Consider the following 27868-nt stretch of genomic DNA (forward strand, 5'->3'; position numbering starts at 1 on the left):
ATTTTTATTTTAATACATTAAGCAAATTGGCGGTAATGAAAGATTGGAGCATCGATTGGTCGTTAAGTGGGTCAATCCTGTGCGATCGTATTAAAAACCAAAAACGATCAACCAAGGTGAATAGGGTAACATTTTTACCAGCGAGCTCGTCGCTGTGAGTGATACATAATAGTCTTTCCGATCGCAATGACACGCGACGTCCCGATTTCACGGGATCGTAACCGAGTAACTAACCAATTCAAAGAGCCACAGAATTGCACGTTAAAATGATACGTCAACTACAGGAAGCTAAACTCGATACAAAAATTATAAAAATAATTTTGATAGAGTGATACAAGATTCTCTCGCATATTGTTTCACGAGTGACAAAGACGAACAAATCCGTCGAATAATTTGCTTTCGTAACATCGGACATCATTCGAACGAGGACAAGAGACTATGTACGATTGAAAGAGGAGCGGACTGACACGATAACCATAGAGGAGACATATTTGTCGCGCATATTTTTTAAATGGCCTCCAACTTCACGGCGGCGCGTGTGTCAATAAACTCGTTCCCAATTTTTTTACGGATCCAGTTGAAATTTTGAAATCCATTCAGGTGAATGTCATCTTGAAGTCTGAAGCCTTCGTTATTAGGCAAACGAAAAAAAAAAAGAAGGAGAAAGGCGTCCATTCGTGTTAGCGTTTCCCACATGATTCACTTATGACATACCTTTTTTCAATAGACAAGAACGTAATGCTCCTCTCGATTCTTTGAGATTCTCGCCTCCCGTCCACAATCTTTTTTTCCACGATTTTGTTCTATCATCTACGAGAATTGTAACGTTTTCGATAACGATTGTTCTCCGATCGATAGAAGAAACTGGCCACGATTGTCCGTAACATCTTTTTTATTCGACTATTTACCATAAGAAATACGTCGTCTACATTACGACGAATGAAATAAAGCGATTGAAACGCGACGTACGATTGTACACTACCGCTTAAAAGTATCCGAACACGAGCGCATCCTTAAGAAGATGTATTTTACTTATAAAATTATGCACATTAAATCAAAGTGCAATGATACTATTGTATATGGCCATCACTGTTATACATATAATAGTACATATATTATGAACCGATTAAATCGATTTTAGAAAGGCAATATGCAACTTTGTTAGCTTTGTTAAAGACTCTTTATCTTTAGATTCTTTAATTGATGAGATCACATTAGATAGGATCGGGTCAGATTAGATAAGATCTTGTAAAATGATATAGATACTTCTGATGTTAATACAACGATGTATATATCCAATAATATCGATACGTACATAATAAATAGTAAAACATATTATTGCCATATTTTTCAGTAAGTAATTTAGTTTTATAGTCTAATAATTCCACAAAAAGGTAGTAAACATTCCCGCTAACTCACCATTAATTTGGACACTTCTGTAAAATTCACGTACTGTATCACCTACGAATCATGCAAAATATTCATATACTTAGGGAATATCCAATATTTTGTCATAAAAATACGATTATTTCGTCATCTTCGTTTCATCGTACACAATCTAAATAGAACGATTAGTTAGAAGATATGTATTCGTTTCTCAACGATATCATAATGAAACATCCTTTACGTTCTTCTTGAGGGGGAAGAGTCTACCCTAAGCATATTCGAGAAATATCGAAAGTCACGCAAAGATGAAGCTTCGCCACGATGATGATGGTGGTGATCGTAGGTCCTGAAAGAGTATATTACGTATATTCTATACATATATAGTAGGAAGGTTGAAAGCTCATTTAGACGGTTGCGCTGCTCGGTCGCACAGCTCGGGTTTCTACGCCTTCGTAAATTGATTCATGAGGACGACGATGTAACCGTTGCACGACTTACGGGCTGTTAAGGGGCTCAAATTGACCAGTCCTCTTTTCATGTTCCCATGCTACACGGCACGTGGATTATCGATTTAATACTGACAAGCCAATAGGCCGTGTTTTCCGCTAATTGTATCCCATGTAGACCAAGAGACGCCCTTGCCTGATTACACCCAAGCTGTGCTGTGCCACTGGAATCCGTTCTTGCATTTACATACGATGCTCATTCGGCTAAACGTTGTAGCCACGAGGATCGCGTCAAACAAACCGGTTAGGATAAGATCATGCCCCGGTGCGCGCATGACAAAAATATTTGTCTTCAGTTTTAAACGTCACAGCTACTGCAAATACCTTAACATTATCGACTCTACTTTGAAATAGACTTCATCATTTATACTTCCATCTTTAAAGGAGCTCTTTAAATATTTCCATACGTGTCTTATCGAAACACTCGAATAAAATAAATGATTTTTAAGTGAGTTGGTATATTTCTAAGTAAGTTAATTAAACACGTTTCCAAAGTTTTTACTAGAATTACTACCTTTTACTACAACGTCAACTTAAAAATCGGAGAAGACAATTGTAAAAAGTATTGGTACATCATTGTGTTTATTGCTACATTTGCATACTAATTAATCTAAGTATGTTAAATTTTGCATCATCTGATAGATAGTATTTTCATATAATTATAAAAATTTGATACTATGGAAACGAATAAAGAAGACGTTTCATTGGAAAATAAGGATATGTGCAAATACTTTTTGTAGCCACTACAACTTGTCACTCGAATTTCTAGTCTTGATATAATAATTTATTTAGAAATCTCTTATGTTTTAATGCCTTGTTTCATTTCTGCTGTAGATAAAATACTACATTTATATCCAAATCAATTAAAGTCGATCAATCTGAAATTGATCCGTTGTCTATTCGTGATTATAGAAATCACTGGTTAAAATACAACCTGCTCTGCAAGTGAAATTAATTACGTTGATAACGTGAAAATCGAATTTCTCTTATTGGTCGAGATAATAGGGTAGATTTAATAGGCTGATTTTCAAACATTTCTTCTTCTATCCACTTACCCCAAAGTTCACCTCGTAATTATTTGCTAACTAAAAATTCGTTCGACGAATTACGTCCGCATCGACTAACGTTCCCAGTGGAAAGGAAAAACAAACAAGTTGGTTTCTTGGTGGAGAACGATGGAAAATATGGGCTCATATCGTAAGAGTGTCCAGCGGTGCGTGTTCCTGTGGACGTTCCGGTCATATGAGTGCAGAGGTAATTTAGCGGAAGTTCTGTCAAATGCCTCCTGAACTAACTCTCCCGCGTCTTCCTGCGAAGGGTTGAATAAAAAAATACTTTTAAAATTTATCCAAGCTAACGGACGACACCGAAGAGAACTGTTCTCGAGCCGACTGAATTTTTCATGCACGAGAATTATCATCTTATCGTGTTGCATTCCTGTATTTCTGCGATAAGGGAATCGTCTGCTTATTATCGCGATTCGCCAACCATGTACACAACTTATTAGGAAAATGTGAACAACACGATTAAATACAGAGCCATGCGTTTTATAAAATGTATTTCGATGGTAATTGGTAAAATAATGTATTCCTATGATGACAAATACTTTCTAAGGCGATTTATCGAGGGGCTCAGCAGAAAAATAGTACTAGAATATCGTTTTCCAAGAATGAAATAAGTGCAGGGAAACGATACATAGAATTTGTAATTATCTAGCGGAGAATAACATTTTAATGTTTGAGAACATACGTACATACATCTTTCTATTACAATAGAACTTCATTTATTCGGCTAGTTAATATTTATAGTAGAAGTTCATTAATTTTCCATGGTATCTAGTATTTTTCGTTTATTTAATAAAAATTTAAAAATTGTTCAGATAAGTGAATTCACTCAACAATGTGAGTTCAATTAATCGGGCATTAACTAAATTTTCATTGTAATAAGCGAAATTCAAATATGTAAAGGAGTTCTATCGAAAAGTTCACTTTTCTTAAACTAAAGACTATAGCTTGTGCCGCTTGTCTTCCTCCTCACTTTCCTCCCTTCAATTGCTGCTAACATGAAAAATATATTTTTTGATATACAATAAAACTCCTTTCACCCGAACCTACAGGGTGACGAACAATTCGTATAATAATTAATTGCAATACATATAATAGGAGTTAATTGATTCTTTTTACTATTAGTGATTTCTCGTTCATATAATTCAGAAGATCGCGTTTAGATAAATAGAATCAATAGGCAGCAGTTCATTTAATCGTTTTTAACTAGAATTCCGTTTCTATAAGTAGTATTCAGATAAATGGAATTCTTCTGTGATGTGATATTCATTCGTAAGGGGAGTTATTTCAAGAAATGATCGTTAAAACGATTTATAATGAAACGTTCGATGTAAAGTTATATATATCAGAGATAAAGTGTGTGCGGCAATTACAGCAATAGCTTTTTTGTTCCGTATGTTTTTAATCCATTTCATTGGATAAACGATACGAGTGCGAACGTTTTTCTCCCTCCTATTCGACGACTGAATGGAGTTCAATTTTCCACGAGATTGCTATACGTATTTGGAACTCGTATGCTTTCTCAAAATCGAATTTTGATATTGTGACCTTTTAAAAAGCCCTCGTAACAGTGACAGTGTAGAAAATATATTAAATAAATGTTATTCCAATGACGACGGAAACGTTTGTTGAATTATGGATTTGAGATATTTTTAGTAATAATGAAGGTGGAAATGCGTTTCATTACGATTCCACTTGTTTGAACATGAAATTCTATTGCGTAAACGAAATATCATTAATAATGAAATACAAAATAGTGAATTTCTATTATGTGACCTTCAGTTACAATAGAATTCTAATTATTCGAACACAATTCAGCGAAATTACATTTTACTTAATGCTTTATTGACTGAACTACTGCCGATTGAATCTATTTACCTGAACATGAACTAGTATTGTGAAAAATATTAGAAAAATATTAATTGTAAAATAGAAAAATAATAGAATCGTGGAAGATGGAATGAACTCATGTTACATTTATAAACTGTTTCAAATTCAAATAGATAGAACTCTACTCTATTTAGCGTTTAGCTTACAGAAAGAGGTTCCGTGCTCTTTAGTCCGAAAGAAAAATACTATTATAGAAAAAGGAAGAGTAAGTCACTAGTAAATTTAAAACAAATAAGTATACTCCACTTATATGAACTATGTGCATATCTTTTTTCAACAAGTTCAGATAAATCCTACTGTACTCATATGAACTGTTCGTTCTCCGATGGCTTCAGATAAATAGAGTTCTACGGTAGATCCGCAATATGGCTAACACCAAGGATTGACGTAACAAAATTAGGGTTTGGTTACACTGGGAGCCACAGGTAAGCTTTCATGGACGAATCAACACGAATGGCTAACATCAGGAACCACAGAGGATGTAGTGGACGAGCCAACATCTGGTTATTGAACTGAGAACCACTAAGGTGTCAGTGCAAGGACGTACCGACATTTGGTTACCCTCGGGAGCCACTGAGGTGATGGGTTGTAGACCTCGTAATCTGCTATCCAGTGATATATGTTGTACCTCCAGCAAAGTAATCAGGTCAAAATAGACATTTCAAATAACAAAAATTCCGACAGAGCTAAATTTTGGTAGATACCTTGGGTACACCAGTAGAAATAAAGTGCCAAAAGTCCCCATTGATCCCATGGGTGCTAAAAAAGTTATTCAAGGTCAAAGTCAAAACTTTCGGATTTTTTAAATTTTTCTTGAAAACAGTAAGTTTTATCGAAAATATAGCCCAGACAAAAATTGTAGATCATAAAATTATCTACAAAAATGTTCCTCATACTTTTTTTTCCCCTAAGAATCATCATTCCTAAGATATCGCCATTCTAAAAGTTGAAGGAGTTACATGATATGCACACATTTCCACACCACCTATGAGGTAGTGTACTTGGCGCTTTCTTTTAACGTGGTTTCCCCGGTAAGCCTATTCCACGATCTGTTACGACGGAGTTTTATGGGAAAATACTGTATTTACTGCATGATGATTAGTGATATTGATATTGATATAGGGGATTATTTTAAACTGTAGTTCTAATTTATGTTAATATTTTAATCTGATTCATACTCTTTAAATTCGACTTCAACAGTCATGTCTTCTTCGATTTCTTCTTCTTCCTCTTCTTCTTGCTGGATGCCCATAAACTGTTCAACTGAAGATGAATCAGCTATCTCTTCATCGATATCACACGAATCTTCGTCTATAGGATTCGATTGAACATTCGAGCAAGACTGGCCTTGGCAATTAGTACACGCTGGTGAACACGACAACCCTATTCTTCTACAGCCACATTTAGCACTACAACCTTTTCTACAATTGCAAAAAATAGTGTTTAAGAGTTTTCCCGGAGCAGGTGGGAGGATAGTTTGAATCGGTTCCAAAATATTGTTTGTTAATTTCCAACCCTAGTCCTCGGGGTTTAGTTGATTGCCTAGCCATGCCTGAACTTGATAGAATGCTCGATACAAGTATTGATGAGCAGAAGCCGATGTTGGAGGAAGACAAGATAGTTGTACTTGTTTCTTGTTCCGTGTATTTTTTACAAAAGTTAAATATCTGTACTTGTCTATACAATCAATTCTCTTTGGAGCTCCATAAACAGCAAGGAGAAAGCGAATTCCTTTTGTGATTATCGTTTGAGAAGAAGAGTCAGTTTCTTCAAATACTTTAGCGCAATTAATTAAATTCTTTTTTCAAATAATTTTAATACTGATGTTTTACATCTCCTGAACATTGCTGATGTAGTATCGCAGCCGGTTATCGCATGTAAAAATAAAATATGGCTTTGGCATTTTGGATAAGCAGATAAACTTTTTGAAGAATATATTTCTGTTTGCCGTTGAGCCTTTCCAGGTTTTAGAAAGTAAATAATTTTATCAATTAGAGTCCGTGCAGTAAGTAGTACTAACAAATCAACATCTTCACCAACCACAACAATTGTATTTGTTGCATTGAGCTGTTCAATTGCTGTCTCAATTATGAGGACATCAGCGTCATTTTGAGCTTGTTTAACTGCAATATTTTCAGTGGTCAGCACCCATAATGATATGCCTAATATTTGTACAAACTAACTTCAAATGCTCTAAATTATGACGGTTGTTTTTAAGAATGACTTGCTCCAAAAAATATGGCAATGAATCCGGGATATCGGTGTTTATATTCTCGAACATTCTACTAGGTGGGGGGTACATAGTATTATCAAGCACACAAGATTGAATATCGTCACGAATAATTGCTGCCGCGGCTTTCAAAATTTTTGCCCGTCTTCTTTTTCATTCAAGTTTTTTTTTATCAGGCCAGGCCTGACTTAAAAGGTCTTGGTAATTGTCGACGAAACAAATAAATGTTAATTTTCCCGGCTTTTCTGTAATAATAATTCTACTACCATATTTTACTTTCAATCGTATTTTTATAGTTCTGTTATCTAAAACTACATTTTTACTAACATTCTTTAGTTCATCCAATGTAAACTGGCAATCATCACTACTTTCTATAAACTTATAAATTTTTTCCATCGCAGAGTTTGCTACCTCATCTTGAGGACGGCCTATTCTACCGCCAGTATTAGGTCTCAGAAAAGATTTGTAACAATTATCACGATACTTAGCCTCAGCAGCAACTAAATCATACTCAAAATTAATGCATGCAGTAACAGCTTTTGATACGTCATCAGAACGATCCTGAACTACTGTCAAAACAGATTCTTTGAATGAAAGTGTAGCAATGTTATAAATTTTTTGTCGACGATGCAGCGATTTTTTTTTTTCAGCCTCTTCATCCGCTTTATCGCCACAAAATAAGCAATATTTTTTAAAACGAAAGTCGGATTCACTTACTCGTGCTCTAGTACGAGGTGGACTTACTTTTTATGTACTAGCTTGTCCATCCTCATGTTGTCTTTTGATAGCAGTAATTGAACTTTTCCGGATGTATAATTTTCGGCAATCCACGTGAACTGTTACAGACTTTTCACTTCTCAGATAATCAACAAACTCAGCACCTCTTTCGATACTTGCATAAGTTTATTGCAAATAAAGCACAATTGTGACATTTTTTAAAAATATTAATGGGTACAAACTGTAATAGTAGACGCTAGCAATAAATACATATATTCACTTGAAAGGAACGTTCAACACTAAAAGTATTTCACTTAAGCCATTTCAGAAAAGCAGGTATATGAGCGTCGCCACGTGGACAATAGAATAGGCAGATGTTGATCAAGGCCATGCGGGTATATAGAAGAGACTGGCTAAAGGACTGAGTTTCTTTTGAGTGTATATTCTCAGAATTGTATGGTTTAAACATATAAGAGATACAAATAGGCATTTTTACTTATATTAAGTGCCTGACTATGCATATATGTGGTATTTGTATGCATATCATGTAGAATGTAACTCCTTCAACTTTTAGAATGGCGATATCTTAGGAATGGTGATTCTTAGGGAAAAAAATAATGAAGAACATTTTTGTAGATAATTTTATGATTTACAATTTTTGTCTCGACTATATTTTCGATAAAACTTACCGTTTCCAAGAAAAATTAAAAATTCCTAAAATTTTAACTTCGACCTTGAATGACTTCTTTTAGCACCCATCGGATCAATGGAGACTTTTGGCACTTTATTTCTACTGGTATACCCAAGGTATCTACCAAAATTTAGCTCTGTCGGAATTTTTGTTATTTGATCACTATTTTTATGTCTAATTTGACAGGACTAAAGGTATATCAATTCGAGATGTCTGCTGGTTGATCCGTTAATTATTTCAAGGCAGATTTTGAAAGGAATAAAGTGAAAGAGATTTAAAAATGTGATAGCGTATTCTATTGAAGGATTGAAAGTTATAGCGTAGCTTGAAATAACTTGGATTGGAAACTTCTCTGAAAGGTACCAAGCGAGCGACTTTTGTTCTTTTCGAGCTTTATTTGATGAGTGATGCAGTGTTTCTCAGAAAATTATTGAATATACTTGAACGTGCTTGAAAAAGATTAAAATCCTGTTTTACAATGACCAATACGTACAAAGTATAAAATGCATCAAGACGAACTCGAATCTGATTTCGCAAAGTATCGATACGAAATTCTGAATTAACTTCATAGCTGGTGTGGTGTTCCAAAATTTAGCTCTTTAGGTACCCGCAAAATTTCATAATTTTGTAGGTGTTTGTTTTTGTAGGTGTAGTAAGTACTTTACGATATAACGTCATGCGTTATCTCATATGGCAATCGCAGCTGAGGGTACGCTAGATTAAACATGCATGTTTTGCTTTCGTGTATTGAAATGCTGTATCACGAGATGTCGTTGCGAAAAAAAATGGGAAGAATTATATAATTTTATCTAAAGCGTGTGAAAATATGGAGGACGTTCAGTTTGATCTATACTATCGTTAGCATGCATTTACTTTTATGTTAATTATTTAGAATTATGGACGTCAATTACGTTTTACGTAGTAATATAAATGTTCTGCTAACAATATTCGTTCTTGGAAAAAGCGTATACTCCCCACGCTGAACTTTCCGTTCAAGCCATTTGGAATTGTGGTATGGTAAATGTTCAACCATGCGTGTGTTAAAACAACTCCATAAAAATTAAATTTATTGCTTTGATGTCTAATACATCTTAGATAATACTTCCCTTCCTTCATAATTATGTTGTTTGCACTATTAACAAAATTGTAAGGCATAAGCAAAACTATCAGAAGCAAAACTATTAATCATAATAACATGGGGCGTATACACGTATAACGTGCGGTCTGAATGGAAAGTAACCAAAAATCGGTCCGGAACACAGAAAGTGTTAATAGATGATTGGTTATGATATGGTTATCGACTTCCTGCCGGAAAGGCAGAACTTTGACATCAAGCCAGGTGTGCGATCGCAGACTGTATAATCTACTTTTAAATCATATGCCGATTGCTCCACATTACAACGCGCATGTAACAATGTTGAGTTACGAAATGTCCACTCGCCTTTAGCGAATGGAGAATGTCACTTTGCTCCATACTTCCTCTCCATTAACATTGTTATGTAACCTTTGTATACCGTGATCATAGACACGTCGAAGCGCGATTTCTGCGTTTACATTAGCGAGATTGCATTACGTCAAATGATTCGACATAAAGACTGAGAAATATTTTTTGTAATTCTTGATACCTTTGGCTCTTTGTCAAATATACATCGCGCAATGGCTTGCCAATTTTAATTTACAGTGACTTACAGAAATATTTAGATATTTGTAGGAACTTCTTGCAAATTTATTGTGTGCGTTGTACGAAACATTTTGAAATGATTCTGAAAATATAATGTAGTAGTTTCATATATTTACTGCAAGCATACATTTGGCAGATACCATTCAAGTATTTCACTAGGCAATTAGATAGATAGATAACTTTATTTTCCTATAGATAACTTTTATTTTCCTGCCTTTTGGCTTTAAAAAAAGGGTTGACACGTAGCTGTGCCTACAAAATCAATATACACACATATTGCAATAAGCCTCAATATTAAGAGGGATCATCTTCAACAATTGTAATAATTATTATACGCTTAAGATGGATATTGGTGCCGTATTCTAATTTTTTTTTATTAAATATATGTTTGCAGTAAGTAAATTCTATATACGTATACAGATTGAGTCCAAATTTAGCAATATAATCACAATTATCGTGTCTCGTTACCATGCTAATGAAATTTCAAGAAGTTTGGTATAATAGGAGATGGTACATTCGTACAAATTTTCTGTGATAAACAGTCAAATACTTTGGTGACCAATGTAGAGATCGATCAATAACCAATCATTGCGACACGTGACGAGGAAAAAAGACGTCTGTTGCTGGAAAATATGGTATATTTTTACTAATTCTGTTGCATCCTTTAGATCACTCAAAATCCAATAGTGTTTTTTTTTTATTTCATACATATCTTATAAGTTTGAGAAAATATGAGTGGTTGGTGATACACATCTTCTTATTTTGAGTATTCGTCAAAGTCTCCCTTAAAACATTAAACATTTTTTTGTTTGTTAAAACAAGAATAAGATAGGATGTAAAAATGGAGCATAATAATTCTTGCATTATGTAACAAATGATGATGCATATAATTATGATTATGTAAAAAATGATAAAAGCATAATGTAAAAAATGATTTGTCACCAAGCTACAAAAGATAAATTCATGATGTCTTATCATTAACAGGAAAAAGATGTTTTTCGACTTCGAGTTCATTAATACCTGTTTGTTAGTATTGACTAGTATCGTGTGATCGTTAATTCCGTTCCGTAGAAATAGCTATATAATATATATTTTTATCGATTTTTCAAATAACCCAAGTAACATAGAGATTGGCGAGATTTCCAAATATACCAGTGTTTTAAGAAACGATGAATAAGATACAATATGTAATATGTAAAGAGTGTATTTGCTGCAAGAAACTTCAACGTATCTAACTGCATATTGAAATAATTAGCCCGTTTTCCCTTCTGCTCGTTATGTCATACTTTCATGCCATTGTTTTCTATCGTGACCCATGTTTTTAATTATACTATTGTCATCGAAATTTGAGTTGTAAATAGTAAACATTAAAACGATGTAATCGTGAAAACATGATTTTCTTACATATTTTATTTATACTTACACACTTTTCATAAATTTTGGGGCATCTTATATAAAACATGATTATGAACTTAAATTATCAACAAAACGATTATCGACCAAAATTTTTATGTGCATGCAAAATTGTTGTACAGTATTTAAGAGTTATAGAAATATAACAATAACGTGTCAGTCCTCAAAGTATCCTAATCTAAACTCGATTGAAGAATTTTGAGCGAATTGAATGAGTCATTCCGAGAATTTAGATAATAAAATTATTTACAGTAGATATGTATAAAATCGAATGATAATGAAACAAAATAATTATATAAATGTCAAAATTGTTGCATATGTGGCCGATATACATACGAAAGAAAATTCATATTTTATATTAAAAATTTTATATTAATATTGAATAATAATATCGAATATATGAGTTCTTTATAGCCTAAGGTTTTGTGCGAAATAATACTTTTTTTAGAAGTTTTATAATTTCCTAATGATTTATCAGGTTTACTTAGTTTTCCGTAAGTGTTCTAACACTCATGGACGGGGTTAGGTTAGGGTTAGGTTGGGGTTAGGTATCTCGTGGAATGGGATTATAAGATATTCTGTTGTACACCTTATTGGTATCAAGGGGTAGCAATTACAAGCTTGTTCTTCCCATTAAAAGACTGGCTAAATCGACATATCGATTAGAATTTTTTCCACTGCGTGTATATGAAACGTTCGATTAACTTCTCTTTTATAAAAACCAAACACTCGGTAAACGTGGCTCACGTTACTGTTTGAATAGCGTGCCGTCGACCCGCTAACAGTTTCAGTTTTCTCCAATACATACAAAAGAGTTCAATCGGCCGTTAAAGTAATGTACTTGGATTACCCTGTTCTTTTTTAAATATAATCATGGTGTTAAAGAGGTTAACGAACCGGGAAGCCTACCACTTTATTGTTGCTTAATGACAGGAAAATCATCATAACGAGGTTTATCGTACCGTGATATCGATGCATAAAGTTATGGAAAAAATAAAAGTACCACCGGGGAAGAAGGAGAAAAAAGAAGAAAAAAGAAGTGTAACGAGAAGTAACGATTGTTTACTTTCTATTCGTCGGTCGTTAAAGAATCGCTGGATGAAGAAGCGATAATTAAACGTGACTTTAACATTATTACTAAACCGAGCAGGAAAGCGAGATTTAATTAGCGATAACCACAAGAACGAAGTGGACGTGGATTTCACGCTTACTCACGCTAACCCTCGTTGATATGAAATTGCTCGCAGTGGTATCATTTATTTGACTATTGGTCTCTAGTCGAGCACGTCGCGTATACCTACGTTCTTAATATACTCGTACCTTCCTAAATAGAGAGACTGTTCGCGCCAATCTCCCAATTTCAAAAAGCCCAAGAGTTATTGTTGACGAATCATTCCCATCGAGCGCAATATTAATTAGCCTAACTTTGAGTTTATAGCCGTTCGATTTCTATTTAATCACGGTCGAATCGATAGCTCGGGCAGAAAAAAATGGAACACATTTTTTACCTATCGAAAAGTTCGATGTCGCGCGTCAAACGACTATGTATTTATCGGATAATGGATAAGAGAAATAATCGTTCGTAAACAATTGTAATCGCGATTGTTGTTCGTTCTAACGTCAGCTGTATTCTGATTCTAGATCCCCGGGTGAACAATTGGGTGATGATGAGCAGTCCTTTTCCAACGATGGCGATATGCCTATCTTACGCTTATTTCAGCAAGGTTTTGGGACCGAGGATAATGGAAAATAAAAAGCCTTTCAAACTTCGGGGAATCCTGATAGCGTACAACTTGGTTCAAACACTATTCTCCACATGGATCTTCTACGAGGTTCGTCTTGCTTATTTATAACTTTAACTTCTCTCTATATCCATTTACTTTTTCTCAGGGAAACTTCGTGATTTCGTACAGAGTATACGTACAGAAATAGATAATCGACAGCAAGTTATTCTACGATACATTTGAAAATAATTCGAGAATCGAGAATAACAAAATTGCATTGAATGTCTTGTTTTCGAGAGTCTAATTTCAAAATTCAATAACAGTCTTGTTATTCTTGATTTTCGTCTTACTTCGAATTGTAGAATCTCCCCTAATTTTACTTGTTCTGTAAACTTAGGACCATTAAAAGACCAACTTATATATGTATACACGATAAGATAGGGTTATCAGAGTCAAGCTAATTTGTCAAATTTGATTATAAGCAATTTTTAGGCGATATAAATTTGGAAAAAAACTGTTTGACTCATTATTAGTGACGCGATAAGCAGTGAAATACTTCACGCAGTTACATCGATAGCTCACCGATTATAATTTTCTACGAGGATATAACTTCCACTCATGAAAAGGAAAGATGTTTGTTCAATTAATGTCGGCATTTTCAGTTGTAATTATCGTAATTCAGTAACGTGTGTATATTACTATATAATTAATATTCGAATTATTTTTTCGTTTTTTGATATGTTCTTTTGGTGGACTTGAAGTACACGGTACTTTCTCATTCTTTCGTTACTATATTAAAGACTAACGATCGCAATTTTGTACAAGTTTGACTATTCTGTGGAAAGTTCAAGATTGAACTTTATGATGTTGGAGCTTAGGTGACTCGAATAACTCTGCCTTACTATATTGGCACAGAAATGAACGCGAACGATTGTCCCTCGCTTAGCCGACAAACTCGTTCAAGTAATCCCATTCCGACGTATCATCGATCACGCCTAGAATAATTAATGGCCGGTCTCGACAACGATATGCCCCCTACCCCCTCCTTCGTGAAAGTTATTGCCTGTCGGCTACGATGCGCCAGTGCTCCGTGGCTTGCATAAGCCATTCCTTCGACCAGTCAATGAAATTCATCGCGTCGATGAAGAACCCGCGAAATAGCGTATCGACTCGCCATTTGCATTTCTCAGTTTTTCCATCCCATTCACGAGTGTTGACCTGTGCCAGGTACACGGGTAAAACCAAAGGAATGAAATTTTTCCTATAGACCAAAGGAAATTGAAAGAAACGCCTTGTTATTTCGCCTATAAACCTAATCACGTTTTTTTAAATCTTACTTAACTCATATTGTTAATAGTATTGGATTTTTAATTCAGCATTTCGAAAACCAAAATGATCAACTCCACCCTTTGCAAATTTTACGATTTTATTGTTAAGGTAGGCGATTAACAATCGATTTTCATAAATTTGTTCATCGCAAAAGAAAAAAAGGATAAATAAAGAAATTCCAAGGTTCTGGAATTTTAAGAAATAATGTTTCTTAAATAATTATATTCTGAATGGCTTCTAAGTGGCTGAATTGTTTATACGGACAAAGAGGAGTTTGTAAGACAAAAGGTACGAAGAAATACTATAATTTCACGAAAGAGAAATATTCGTCAAGGCAAGGGGAATAAATATATATGCCCCAGAATAGATGACTGTAATTAACACGGTAAAGGATGTTTAGTATAAGAATTGATCACAACGTACCATTTTTAAACTTTTTTTTGTTCACCGCTATAAGTTAAACGATCCCTTTATGCGACAGAGTAAGCGTGTTAAAGGGGGAAAGTAGTCGCGTAGTGTTGGAATACGATTTATAAAAGATTAATTTTAACTTTAAGAAATGAGTTTTTATATAAAATAACTTTCACTTTAGTGCCAGTAAACCGATATATATATATATATATATGCAATGAACGTATTTGGGTTGCAGATGGCTAATCAATTACAAAAAATATGCATTTAAAATTTAAAAAAATCGCATATTACTACGTATTCAGATATTGAAACCCATCAACCAACAAGGACTACACAGCAATACACAATTTTCCCGAAATTTATTCCTTTTATTCCTTTTTCCCATAATTGGTTAGTCATTTGCAATTAAAATTAGAGATATGTTTATTCCACATTTTAAAACTATCACCTTACATCAAATTTCGTTAAAATCATTGCATCCCTAATTCAGAAAAAATGTTCCTATCCCTAATGCACTATGTTTCAACTCTCGTGATACATGGGTATATTCCAACAAATAGGTTCTATTAATAATAATGAGAATAATGAGATAATGTCCGCAATCTCAGAATGTGTAATATCGAATTTTCGGTTTACTTGTGGTCACATCAGATGGATCGATAATACTTTAATTTGGGTCACGGTAACGGCTCGCGTTTAATTGATTGTTTCAAAGTGGAAGGAATGTAAGATTCCATGGAATCGATTTGAATCGATTTCCTATTTTGTGAAAATAGAAACCGTCCCCACGCATCCACGTGCTCCTGTGTCTGATGAGGGTCAAGAATGCGCGTACGTATTTAATGAAATACAGATCGTATTTAGTTTGTGCTTAGTATGTCGCATACGCGCTTCGATACAGTTATCTCGTGAGAATCGTACTCACGTAGGAATACGTTGCATTACTTTCTACGAGTTCTTCGCTGATCCAATTATTATTCGGCTAGTCGATTACGTACCGATTGTGATTAAAAACATTCTGATAATCAAAGAGTTGACCACTGGGACTGAAAATCAAGATCAATGATCGAGTTTCTTAAATAGTCTTTTACTTCGACTGCTTTCTCCCTTCTTCAGAATTCTTATTTCATTTGCTCTACGCTCGCTGTTTCTTATCTTTCCACGAAATAGCATGAATTTCCGCGTCAATTCTTTTTACGTACTCGTGCCTCGTTTCAACAAAACTCATCGATACTTATTCTGAAATACATTTTGAACATTTATCGCAAGAAAATCTCGATGAAGCCAAAATAAGATGAAAATCAAGAATAAAAGAATTGCGTTTTCAGTTGTGCTTTTTAGTCATTGTCAATTGAAAATTAACGTAAATATCACTGTGTGCGTGTAAACGTCTTTATACGAACGAAAGTAGGACAGCCTAAACAGCGGAATGCATAGTGATGCTCAAATCATGTTGTATATATCGTGCTTATTGTCTACTTTGTTTGAAAGAAAACAGATTGTACTGAACATGTACTGTAATATAAAACGATTGCTATTTTCGTTACGATTCTTCTGTGGATATTCGCGGACGGGACAATCGATGTGCGTATATAAAATTTGTATAAACGTTGTTTATATGTGCTATTATTTAATAACTAATTATAGAGTCAAAAGATTAGAGGAAACATTAATCCTGCCTATTCGAAAATTCCATAAGGCGGTTTTCGATGTGCTGGATTTTAATGAGAAGGCAGATATAATGTTTAATCTACGATTTTTCTTACAAGACATCGCGCAGGATAGTTTACGTCTTCGAATGTCATAATTTTCTTCTCTACGATTTGTACGAAGGAAGCTGCTGTCTCCTTCGTGCTATCGTTCGATTTGAGGATCTCTGTGCAGCCCGCTGCTTAGGCTGACCTACTTTCGTCCGTCTAAGCAAATTTGCTCGTGCACAGGGATACTTCGGCTAATTTTTAATTGTCAATGACTAAAAAACAAAACCGAAAACACAATTTTTTTCATCCTTGAATTTCATTCTGTTTTAGCTTCAAGAATCACCCCTTAGATCTTTTTACACATGTAGCTAAACACCTTGTATACTTCATTGATACGTATCTCGATATTCGTCTCTAACAACTGTTGAAAGAAAGTCTTCATGGCATACTTAATGAGTGTTTATTAGTATCTGAAAAGTATGAAACAACATTAAAAACAATCTTTAAGTATCTACTCCACATAGCAATTAATCATCGTCAATCATTTAAAATGGCAACGATGAAAATCTTCCAGGTAGATAAGGAGAGTGTATCCACTCGATTATTCTAAGAAACACTGAATCATAATGCTTTGATCGACATGATAATATATTAAGTAATAGTTCAGAATTAGGGCTTTAATTTCAAAAATATAAAGTGTCGCGATTAGATTTATCAATAAATCTCAGGCGTTTAAGTATAATGCGCAACGTGTTAAGAAATTAAGAAGTTAGTTACATAATTCCTAATCGTTGTACACCATGCGGGCGATCGCCTGCCTCTGAAATAGGAAATATTCCGGATTTTAATCTCTTTTAACATAACTGCGTTCTAACATAATTTCATTTTAATGCGGCAAATTTTACATAGATATTGTCGATTCTTATCATATAGCATACAGCGGGTGTAGAAAATATTCGTACACTCATTAAAACGGAATAGCTCTTTTAAAATTGGACCAAACGTTTACAAGATGACGCGTAAGAAGATTTTGAAAAAGTTGCAACTTTATGCTCTCTATCTGGGCCTGCAATGAAGATTTAAACAACATATGTACATTACTCTCTTCTTCGCAATTCCGACCAATTGCAATTTTTCTACATCTTTTTTTTTTACACGTCATCTAGTAAACTAATTCTCTTAGATATAACTCCCAAAAAAAAGTCGTTGTTTGACCAAATTTTACAAAGGTTATTCTGTTTAAAAGAATGTACGAATACTTTCTATCCCCACCGTATATCGAAACAAAGGCTAATGTTTATAGAACAAGGAGGTTTTAATTTTCCCTATCAGCTTATAAGTAAGTCTCACTGTACAACAAATCGGCCGAGTTATCGGCCCAATGACTCACAAGTCAAGTGACGTTCATTTCGATAGCCTTGCCACAGAAAGGCTTAATTAAAAGAATTGCACATTTGCCATTGCCAATACATCGCGCTTAAGATAATAGAATGGCATTGAAAGTAACTCGAGATCAATCATCCGAACGTTAAAGCCTGCGAACTTACGATACAAAAGCAGCCTGTTACTACAAGTCTCATTCGTAAATGCATCTTGTGACACAAAAACGTGATTTGAGATGATCTGTTGGCTCCATGCTGTATAAATTGCAACATATATACACATACACATACATATACATAAACATAGTACACGCGTGTGTAAGAGACGTTTCAAGTTCTTCAGCTTCGAATTATCGGGTAAAGATGGACCGTCTCATTCAAATTCTTTATCTCTTTATTAAAATTTATCTAATACTCCCATCTCTTAATGCATGAAGTCATTTCTACTGAAGATACATGCTATGATAATCATGTTTCGAAAAATCCAGATTGAAATTAATACGTGTTTATTAACTTTTCATGTTGACAATATATGTATTCTCAATAGATGACCCGGCTAACATGTTAAATATCCTCGCGAACTGACAAATGCGACGAAGAATCTATGAATCGATCCTTTACTAAGAAATATTTATCATTGGCCGCTTATCTTGCAAAGAATCCCGCCTCTTCCGCAAAAAGCCTTCTTTTTGGCGGACCTTTTTCCAAAGAATCGATTTAGGAAGCGCATTAGTCACGCTGAGTGAGCGTCGTACTTTCGTTGTGGTGGTGGTGGTGGTGGTGGTGGTGATCGTCGTCGTCGTCGTCGTCGTCATCGGAGAGCAGTTACTAGTACGCCGTGAAGGTCTAAGCCGACCTTTGGTTTTACCATTGGAATGAGGAGAGCATCGCTGTAGAATATCGTAATGAGCAGGAACGTAATTTTCGTGACACGATGACACGATTCCGCGCGACACGTATCCCGCGAGAGCAAGTGCGAAATCCGTTACGTTGATCTGGATAGGCATGTCCTCTGTTGTTCATGTGCGTCAGGATATTATTTTGAAAGGCAAGAAGTAGTAACTGTATAATTGTCGTTTGAATCCCAGTTTCAGACGTGCTCGTAAGTATCGTCGATACTGTTCAACACTTCCTGTACAAACAGTATCTGTTCGGGCATAGATTGTTCCAACGTTTCGTATTGCAGTTGGCGTAATTAGGGTTCCACGGAAACCTTACTACCACGTTACATTACACCGAACGCTATACACAATATCGGTGTGTCCTTAGACTTCTGAGTTACTGCAAACTAACTGCAATGCCGGTGAAACATTTTACTGAAAGGGACACGGTTTTACGCCCGAAAAGCCTCGAGAATCTCGTTCTAGCTTCCTGAAGACGTGCACGGAACAATGAACGCGATAGATGGCTATAAGTCACCTTTATTCGTCGTTTCGCGGGCGAAAGCAATCGAGAAATAAAGCCGAGCTTGTGACCGTGGTTCACGAAATTCAAATAAAGGTGGACCTACACATGTACGGTGATGAAAAATTATCCTGGCATGCGTATGGTGTTTAACGCGACACTACCACGGCCTTGACACACAATTCCCACAGCCATACGTGCGTTGTGTTCTCGTTAACGAACGACCTACGCTTCGAACTAAACCCGAGCTTTCCTAACCCTGTTTAATACGGTCAAGTTTAATGGAATTCCGTGTCCTAGCGTCGATGATACCAATCAAGTTACAGGAATCGGATGTCGTGCGTCACGCGATAACCAAAGTCAACGAAATTTGGTCGAGAGCATGGTGAACCTAAGGAAAGCTCGGTCGCCTCCAACAGATAATAGAATAATTATGCTTCGACAAATCCTGTCTGCATTCGCGAGCGTTTACACATAATTTATGTTTGTATTCTTGAGATCTTGAGACCTCTGGACTATTTCTGTATGCTTCGTCATCTTTTTTTTCCTTTCCTTTTTATGTTACATTAATTAACTTAATTTTTTCAGCGGAAAATAAATCTACCACGTTGAAAAAAGAAGAAAGGAGGTATTGAAAGAAGGTTACGAATAGCGTGCTTTTCTATGTCCAGTTTAAAATAGATTACATCGCACGCAACATTATTTCCTTCGTTTATCCGCAAACCGCTCCTTTCATCAGCCTTAATGAGCTACAAAAACATGCTAATTAATATAAACGGTGTTTCCATTAGAACAATATTATAATGCGCTATTCTGTAAAAATGTATATACACGTTTCTTAAATGACTATCAACATTGTTTTACAAACAACAAAAATATTTTACATTACTGGAAATGCTTTATCTTCTATCTAGATATGTAATTTAAATCTTGAACTGTTCGTAGCTAAAGAAAGTATCTTGAAATTCAGATTTGTTGGATACTTCATAAAGAAGAAAAGGAAACTTGAAACGGAATATTTCAATAACGAATTGTTGCAATCTTCTTCACAAATGCATGGAATTTTTCAAGTACGTATTAGCGATTTTGTAAGTCACCGTTTGTTTGGTTCTCGAATTATACGAGATAACTTTATTATATGCGTATTGCGTATATACATTGAATGCAACCTTCACATAGTCACGGTAATACGACCACGTTTTTTCCTCCAGGGAATCGTATTCTAATATTATATTTATCGATGTGAAATTGCATTCCATTCTACAGTATTTATGTGTTTTACAAGGACAAGTGTTTTACCCTCTCAGTTAGAGGCATTAAACGACTCATTGCCAGTCGATCGAGAAATATCAATTTTATATGTATATATACCATTAAGTATTATTTGCTTCAAACGCTGTCAATATCGACAGTTAGGTAGGATCAGGTAGGATCCCCCAGTGATGTAAATTAAAAAGGCGATCGTAACGTCGATCGTGTTTCTGTTAATTTGCACGTTTCGAATTTGGCGCACGAAAAGTCCTTCGTGGACAAGATTATTTCGTAACGCTATTTCATGCTCGGTTTGAGCAAAATCATCGCCACTTAACCAATTATCGCGACCTCGCAAGATTTCGCTTTCGTTACACGTTCCTCAGATCAATTTCGAGCACATACAGTTTCCGCAAATTGGGAATTATTTCCGGTAACAAACCACTTCGCAAGCAAAACTGCGATATTTCACATTCAAATTTCACTCTTCTAAATTTTCACTTTTGTTTGAGGAAAGTTTTAAACATCTAATTTAAAGAAGATACAACGAAGCCTCAACGAAGCGGAGATTTAAATAAATCTGTAATTGGTTTGGTATACGTCAAATCGTTACGGACGTAATATCTTCTACCACATTCTTCATTCTTTTCCATCAAAGCAAAGTTACATTTGTCGCTAGCCTTTGATATCCTTACAATACAAATTGTTCACTTGTTAGCCGAATTTTTTAATAAGCGGTTCTTTATTTACGAGTGAGCTGCGAATTTTTATGTATAATACACACTTATGCGAACTTCAAAGATTCAAACATTTGTAAAATACCTAAAGTTCGATGTAATATTTGGCAGATGAACAAAATGTTTGCTTAGGTTCCATTTCTCCACAAAAATGTTTATCTCTATAAATATCCGCAGCCTGGTGCTATTATCAGCGATCTGATCGCGCTACGCTACTTAAGCGTAAATATCCCAGAATTTTCCAGATTCTTTGAAAGCCTGGAACAAAGAGTAAAAGATTAGTCTTGAGCATAAACGACCTAATTTAATGTTCAAATACTCTCATGAGTCAGTGTACGTTGTCTATTCCGGAAATATTGGCGAAGGACATAAACACTCCGGTAAGAAAAGGGATGATCGTTAATGTGGATTCAGTTTGCGCTTGCGAATTGATGATTTAGGTAGTGTTTTAAGCGGGAAACCACGCGTGGCCTGATTTTTCGGAAGGAATTGTGAAAATGCAGCCGAAAGGCTACAGGAAACAAACTGCAGTCGCATTGTTCGTGATTCTTGAAGGAGCGCGGGCTTTTAGAATTTAAAACAGTGGCGAAGTCGTCTTGCGAAAGAAACAGAGCTGAGGACTCTTTTGTTTCTCCCACTTCGGCTGTTTCCCTGGCTTTTCCTGGCTTTCTGATCGAACAAAGAGAGCGGAGAGACTAAGTTTCTCGGTGGAAAGCGAGCGATCGCAATCTATATGCTGATTGTTGTAGTCATAGCCGTGTATAGTAGTCGCTCGGTGAATGCACCCCTTTTATTGTTCTCACTTTGCGGTCTTTCCTTGTTTCAGTACTTGATGAGTGGTTGGGCGAAAGGATATAGTTTCCGATGCCAACCGGTCGACTACTCCAACAGCCCCTTGGCTCTCCGAATGGCGAATACATGTTGGTGGTATTACATTAGCAAATTCACCGAATTCTTCGATACCGTAAGTATCTAAACGACATCCATTTGTACGTGATCGTTGTCGTTGTTTTAATTGATTATCGAATTAGTCACTATTTTGTCCTCCTTAAATAAAATATCCTATCTATCATTTGAACATTTCTATATGAGATTAATTTCTAAATTCGCGACTCTGTCAATTAATCGTATATTAGAAAAATAGTATGTTTATTATTTGGTTTATTTAATTTATTTGATTTCAAGATTACATAAGTATATCTTGAATATTTGAAAAATGCTAATTATTACAACATTGGTTATATTACTGATTTTTTTATAAAACTTGCCTACCATAAGAGCCTCTATAATATAACTTTTAAAAAAAGGGGAAACTTGGAGTATTTCAGCATATCTTAAAAAATGAAAAAGTTTGTAGATAGGAGATCTTATCTAAGGAAGGCAGTATTACTGTTGTTCATTGAACGGAAACATATGCTGCTCTCGTACGACAGTGAAACGTTGTGACAATTAATACTTTAAACGTTAGAATAATAGAGCATTTCGGATCATTGAGCAGCTACTTTAATACTAGAACTGCCGACCTCTTAATATATACGTAAAGTGCGAAGTAAAATTTTTATATTTTTATTAATTTAACGTTTTTGAAATAAAAAAAAAGAAGAAGGAAGTAATTTCTGTAGATCTCCATAATAGAATTCAAATGTAAACTGGATTTCTTGTCTGTAGCTTGCTAGATTGAGATTGCACGAAGATTATGCAAGTCTTCTAAAATTTGGTTCATGGCTGGAAGCAGAGAAAAATTGATCTTACGTACAGCTAACCGCAAGCTTATATTTTTTTTCATAGAAGTCAGTAATACGAAGCCGAGTAACGTTTGTCTCCGTTTGAGAAGAGTGCCGTTCAAATATAAGTTGTCAAGCTGGAAAAAGATTATTTTATAATTTACACTGTGAGGCAACTTGATCGTCTTGAGAAGTCGAGGCGTGTAAATTCTAAACGGCCGCTTTTTCTTCTTTTCTTTTTAAATTCAATGAAAAATGTGATTGTTTTAACGTATATAAATTAAAAAGATATTAATGACGTCATTTTCTTTCAGCTCTTTTTCATTCTGAGGAAGAAGAACCAACACGTGTCAACGCTTCATGTAATCCATCATGGAATAATGCCATTCTCGGTTTGGATGGGTTTAAAGTTCGCACCAGGTGGCCATAGCACTTTCTTCGCTCTCTTGAACACTTTTGTTCACATTGTAATGTACTTCTATTATATGGTGGCTGCAATGGGGCCTGAATATCAAAAGTACATTTGGTGGAAAAAGTACCTGACTACCTTCCAAATGGTAAATCCATTAATCGATAATGATCTGAATTTTCTAATTCTATGTAACTAGTTTAACACAAGGGGAATCGTCTTTTTCTAGGTGCAGTTCGTGTTGATCATGAGTCACCAGTTCCAGCTTCTATTCACAGAGTGCGATTATCCTCGCGGCTTCATGATTTGGATTGGTTTACATGGCGTGCTTTTCTTAGGTCTTTTTTCGGACTTTTACAAAGCGAAGTATGTGAGCAAAACGAAGAAACCAACAGACAAGAGTTTACAAAATGGTTCGACCGGTCTTTGTATGCCTATATTGGAGGATTCGGTGCCACGACAAAACGGTGTCTCGTCATACGCGACGATTTACAACAAGGAATACAACAGTTGTTACAGCAACGGTACCAACAACGGTTACGTTGCCAACAATAATACAGAGAAAAAGCTCGCTTAGAACATTCTGATTTTGGTAAAAGCTCGTAAAGAACCATCGAGATACCAAATCACACGATGCAGTTAATCACGCGTTGAATCTCGCCGGCACTTTTGAGGATTGTGCTGTGACTTCGTACACAACGTCTTGTTGATCGATCTAATTCGAGTAGTGACTGCGCGCGGTTCTACAGGAAGATAAACTATGCTAGTTGTAATTCGCCGCGAAGTCTGTGTTCATGTTCACGCGTAGAGTCGTCGACGAGAGACCAGTCGCGCATACGTTCGATTTTCTGCTAACGCTTTAAATTATTTCATATTAAACTGTATTAATGGGCTGGCGATTGCGTTTATCGGGATAGTCTAACAAGGTTATATAAGGGGGGTATATAAGAATTACTACTGATAATATATTATTAATAAGGAAAGGGCTCTTCTGCACTGTATTATTGTGTATCATATGTATGTATAATCGCATCCGCAACAGGATTGTGGGTGGTTTTGAAAATCGTTGCCTCGTCGATGGCTTTACGGACAAAAGCATAAAGGAACGTGAAGAATGACCGAGGAATGCGAAGAGACCAGAGTAAATAAACGGACAAAATTAAAACGCGCACACGATGAGTAAATTAATAATCGATCCTCATCGGAACTTTATGTTTTCCGCACGCGATTGGCGATAGTGTTTTATCGCGTGCGTTATGTATGCGTGAACAAGTGTGATCGTTTGTTAGTTATACGTGATTACGAGGCATTTCTTATTGGGACGCATCGAAACGATCCCCTTTACTATATTTCCTTATTGTCCGACTCTGTCTCTCTATTGCCCCGATTGTGTTCAAAGCTTTGGTGTTCGTCGTATAAGTAAGCGTCTGTCGATTCGCATTTCAAAGGAGAAATCGTACCACTCCTTCCTCTCGAAGCTTGATTCTCCTCCTTTTTTATTGAGAGATCGTCAATTAGATCAACTCAGCAAAAGACAGTAGTTCTCTTGAATATGCAACGCTCGAATAGCTTTTTTATTGTTTACGGTCAAGCAACGCAATACTTACTTTCAATAGAATATTCGATGAAATCTACAAATATTTCAGTTGTTATTGCAGAATCAAGCTTCCGAAGAGTTTTAGAAATTCTCGACGAAATTTATCTCTTGTTCACCGTTCGAACTGGTCAAATTGGGAAAAAAGAAGGTTGAACGCCAATCGTTCAAATATATGTACATGTTATAAACGCATGGAGGGAAAGAGAAAACGTTTATCTAGGAATCATACAAATCTCTTATTAAGGATACAAACTTTTGTACTCTTCCTATTACGGAAAGATGAAGGTTTTTATTTATGATCGCACAGAAATAAAAAATCTGACGGAAAAAAAACAATTCGATCCTATAAATTTAATGTTGTATATTTTTACAAAGAAATAGATCAATTGCATAATAAAAGAGACGTTAATGGTGTCAAAGACGTGCTTTCTTGTGAAAGTATTCATATATGAAAATTTATTATTGCCAAGTTTCAATAACGTATTAGAAGAATATTTGAAGAATGATTTATAATAAAAAAAAGTAAAAAAGAAAAAAAAGAGAAACTAACGTCGACAAGACTGTTAATGTAGTCGTAAAACGTACATGTAAATATCATTTCCGAATTTCGAAAAAGATACTTTCTTTCTTTGGTAAAATTAGCTTTTAACGATATACGAATGCATTTCTTCAGTTGACAGATCAACAAGGGTCTGTTCCAATCTTTATCATTCGTTCCAATGTGTACAGAAATTGATCTTCGAGTTACGATTTAGCGAATAATTTTATATCTTCAACGCTCAGAGTGTTATTCCTTTATCCGACCTCTTCCGTTCACATAAAATCACACTAATATATTATTCCCAACTACGACTGAAGTCAAATCGTACATTGTAACGCCATATAAATCGATTAAAATCGCTCATCCTTTTATTACTTCTTTAATATGTGTAAACTCGCGGTAAATTCTATTCGAAACGTATTTGTATCCAGTGATTATAAATTTTTAATTCTACAATATCGTGCGAACCGATACGAGTCATGAACGTATTGTATAGTTGTTTTCTTTATTTATTTTTCTTTTCTTTAATATATATTTCATTATGAACGTATTTTTAAGAATATCTCTAGCATAGAAAACAAAGCAATTTTGCACCTGTTAAAATCTTGCAAAAAGTACCATATTGTGTTTTTGGAAAATGTAACGTAAAAGTAAAGAATTCTGTTGAATCAACTCGTGTCTGTCAATGAGGACAATAAGCCGCGTCGACATCAGAACACGACGGTAGGACATTCTAGCGGAAGTTCGTGAATATTTCATCAACGCGTTTGTACAAAGATCATTTACAGTATAGTTCAAAAAATCTACCATAATCTATCACAGCGATTAAGTATTCTCCGTACATCTTCCGAAGTAAAACGCAAAGAAGAGAAGTTGAATAAAACCTTATAAAAGGAAGAAAAAGGCTGCTTCTCAGTATACGCGCTTTACATTGGGCACGTGCAAGTACATAATACATTTCGGCTAAGTCTTGCACACTTTTGATGAAATTACGATAATACTATTAAATCAAACAATACGATTTTTTGAAAATCCTTCAGAACTTTCACGACCAAGATTTTTGCAATTCATGCTACTCGAGGCTCTGAAATACACTTCGTATCGTTTTGACTAATGATTTCGATATTTTGTTGACATTACACTTTGCATTCTTAATCTTACATCTGATGAAGTTAACCATAATGCGAATAAAATTTGCGAATTATTTTATAAAAGGTCGCAGGAAGGAAGCCTCTAATGGTGTTAACTATAAGATATCTGTGTACTAGATCGATTACCAATTCATTCATTCGAATAGAATGTAACGGTCATGGAAAGGATTTGTCAACGTATAAGTGTACTTCCTTTCTTGTTTCTTTCCACGCAACGTTCACGTCCTACAGGTATAATACGAAACGAGTTAAAATTACCCCATTCTCAAACAAACCAACTATTCATTTTTTTTTTGTATGCGTATACATGAAACAATGCATATACAAAAGACAAGAGGAGAAAATTAAAAACACCGAATTCTCATGATATATACTATATGTAGATTTAACGAGTGGATATTTGAGTTTTATAGAGGAAAAGAAAGAGATTACTAGCGCATAAACACATACATAAATCAAGATGGTCGATCGTCTTTCACTTTCAAAAATAAGCATGGGAAAAGAAAAAGAGAAGAAAAACTGTTCAAACCACGTGAAAGGTGTCACAAGCCAAGTTTACATGAGGCCGAGAAGATAGAGCACACACATCGTCATGTACCTACTTAATGTTACGAACTCTGTAATGATTATTGATTCTCATTATATTTTTGTACATAATTGGGGAGAATTACACAAGAATAAATGAAATAAAAAGGAGCGAGTTGCCTTCAGCCATGGACACAGGGAAATCGGTGTACGTTTATTTAATGATTGACACACCCCTTGAAAACGGTACGCACTAGTATTATTGCTATATAATTGTTAACTAAGCAATCCAAGAAGTTAATAATGACAGCAATGAGTAGTTCGCATTGTCCATATCGATTGAAATTAGATGAAACAGAAACTCTCTCGTATTATACTTCATATTTACTATAGGTGTATATT

The 27868-nt window shown here is 35.1% G+C and overlaps 2 protein-coding genes across 7 annotated transcripts in view; one reads left to right on the plus strand and one right to left on the minus strand.

Annotated features, from left to right (window-relative positions):
• Positions 1-27669, plus strand: part of LOC122573537 (elongation of very long chain fatty acids protein AAEL008004-like) — a 40773-nt gene extending 13104 nt beyond the window's left edge. For both annotated transcript variants that reach the window (XM_043740029.1, XM_043740030.1), the window contains exons 3-6: positions 13220-13410; positions 22346-22483; positions 23558-23800; positions 23882-27669. In XM_043740029.1, the coding sequence (XP_043595964.1) occupies positions 13220-13410; positions 22346-22483; positions 23558-23800; positions 23882-24229 (920 nt within the window). In that variant the 3' untranslated portion in view covers positions 24230-27669. The remainder of the gene's footprint in view (positions 1-13219; positions 13411-22345; positions 22484-23557; positions 23801-23881) is intronic.
• Positions 18-8359, minus strand: LOC122573539. Of its 5 annotated transcripts, none has more exons than XR_006318763.1 (6): positions 7821-8359; positions 6025-6267; positions 5551-5605; positions 5394-5474; positions 2948-3201; positions 18-2831 (listed from the first exon to the last, which is right to left on the minus strand). XR_006318763.1 is itself a non-coding variant. In XM_043740033.1 (5 exons), the coding sequence occupies exons 1-5, from the start codon at positions 7847-7849 to the stop codon at positions 3013-3015; spliced, it is 597 nt and encodes a 198-aa protein (XP_043595968.1). In that variant the 5' UTR covers positions 7850-8359; the 3' UTR covers positions 18-3012. The 5 variants fall into 5 exon arrangements, 3 of the variants coding, with proteins under 3 accessions (XP_043595968.1, XP_043595970.1, XP_043595969.1); XR_006318764.1 differs by having other exon boundaries at positions 18-1732; positions 1885-3201; XM_043740033.1 differs by having other exon boundaries at positions 18-3201.
• Positions 27670-27868: the final 199 nt, after the last annotated feature.

This window comes from Bombus pyrosoma, linkage group LG12 (assembly GCF_014825855.1).
Source record: "Bombus pyrosoma isolate SC7728 linkage group LG12, ASM1482585v1, whole genome shotgun sequence".
In the NCBI taxonomy this organism is placed as follows: Eukaryota; Metazoa; Arthropoda; class Insecta; order Hymenoptera; family Apidae; genus Bombus; species Bombus pyrosoma.

Bases quoted from the DNA above. Each gene is read 5' to 3' on its own strand.
- LOC122573539 (XM_043740033.1), bottom strand. From the start codon at position 7,849: ATGAGGATGGACAAGCTAGTACATAAAAA. The intron at 5,606-6,024 runs GTATGAATCAGA...TAACTTTTTTAG, and splicing joins GTTGAAGTCGAATTTAAAGA to CACCCATGGGATCAATGGGG. The intron at 3,202-5,393 runs GTACGTCCTTGC...AACCCTTCGCAG, and splicing joins CCGAGGGTAACCAAATGTCG to GAAGACGCGGGAGAGTTAGT.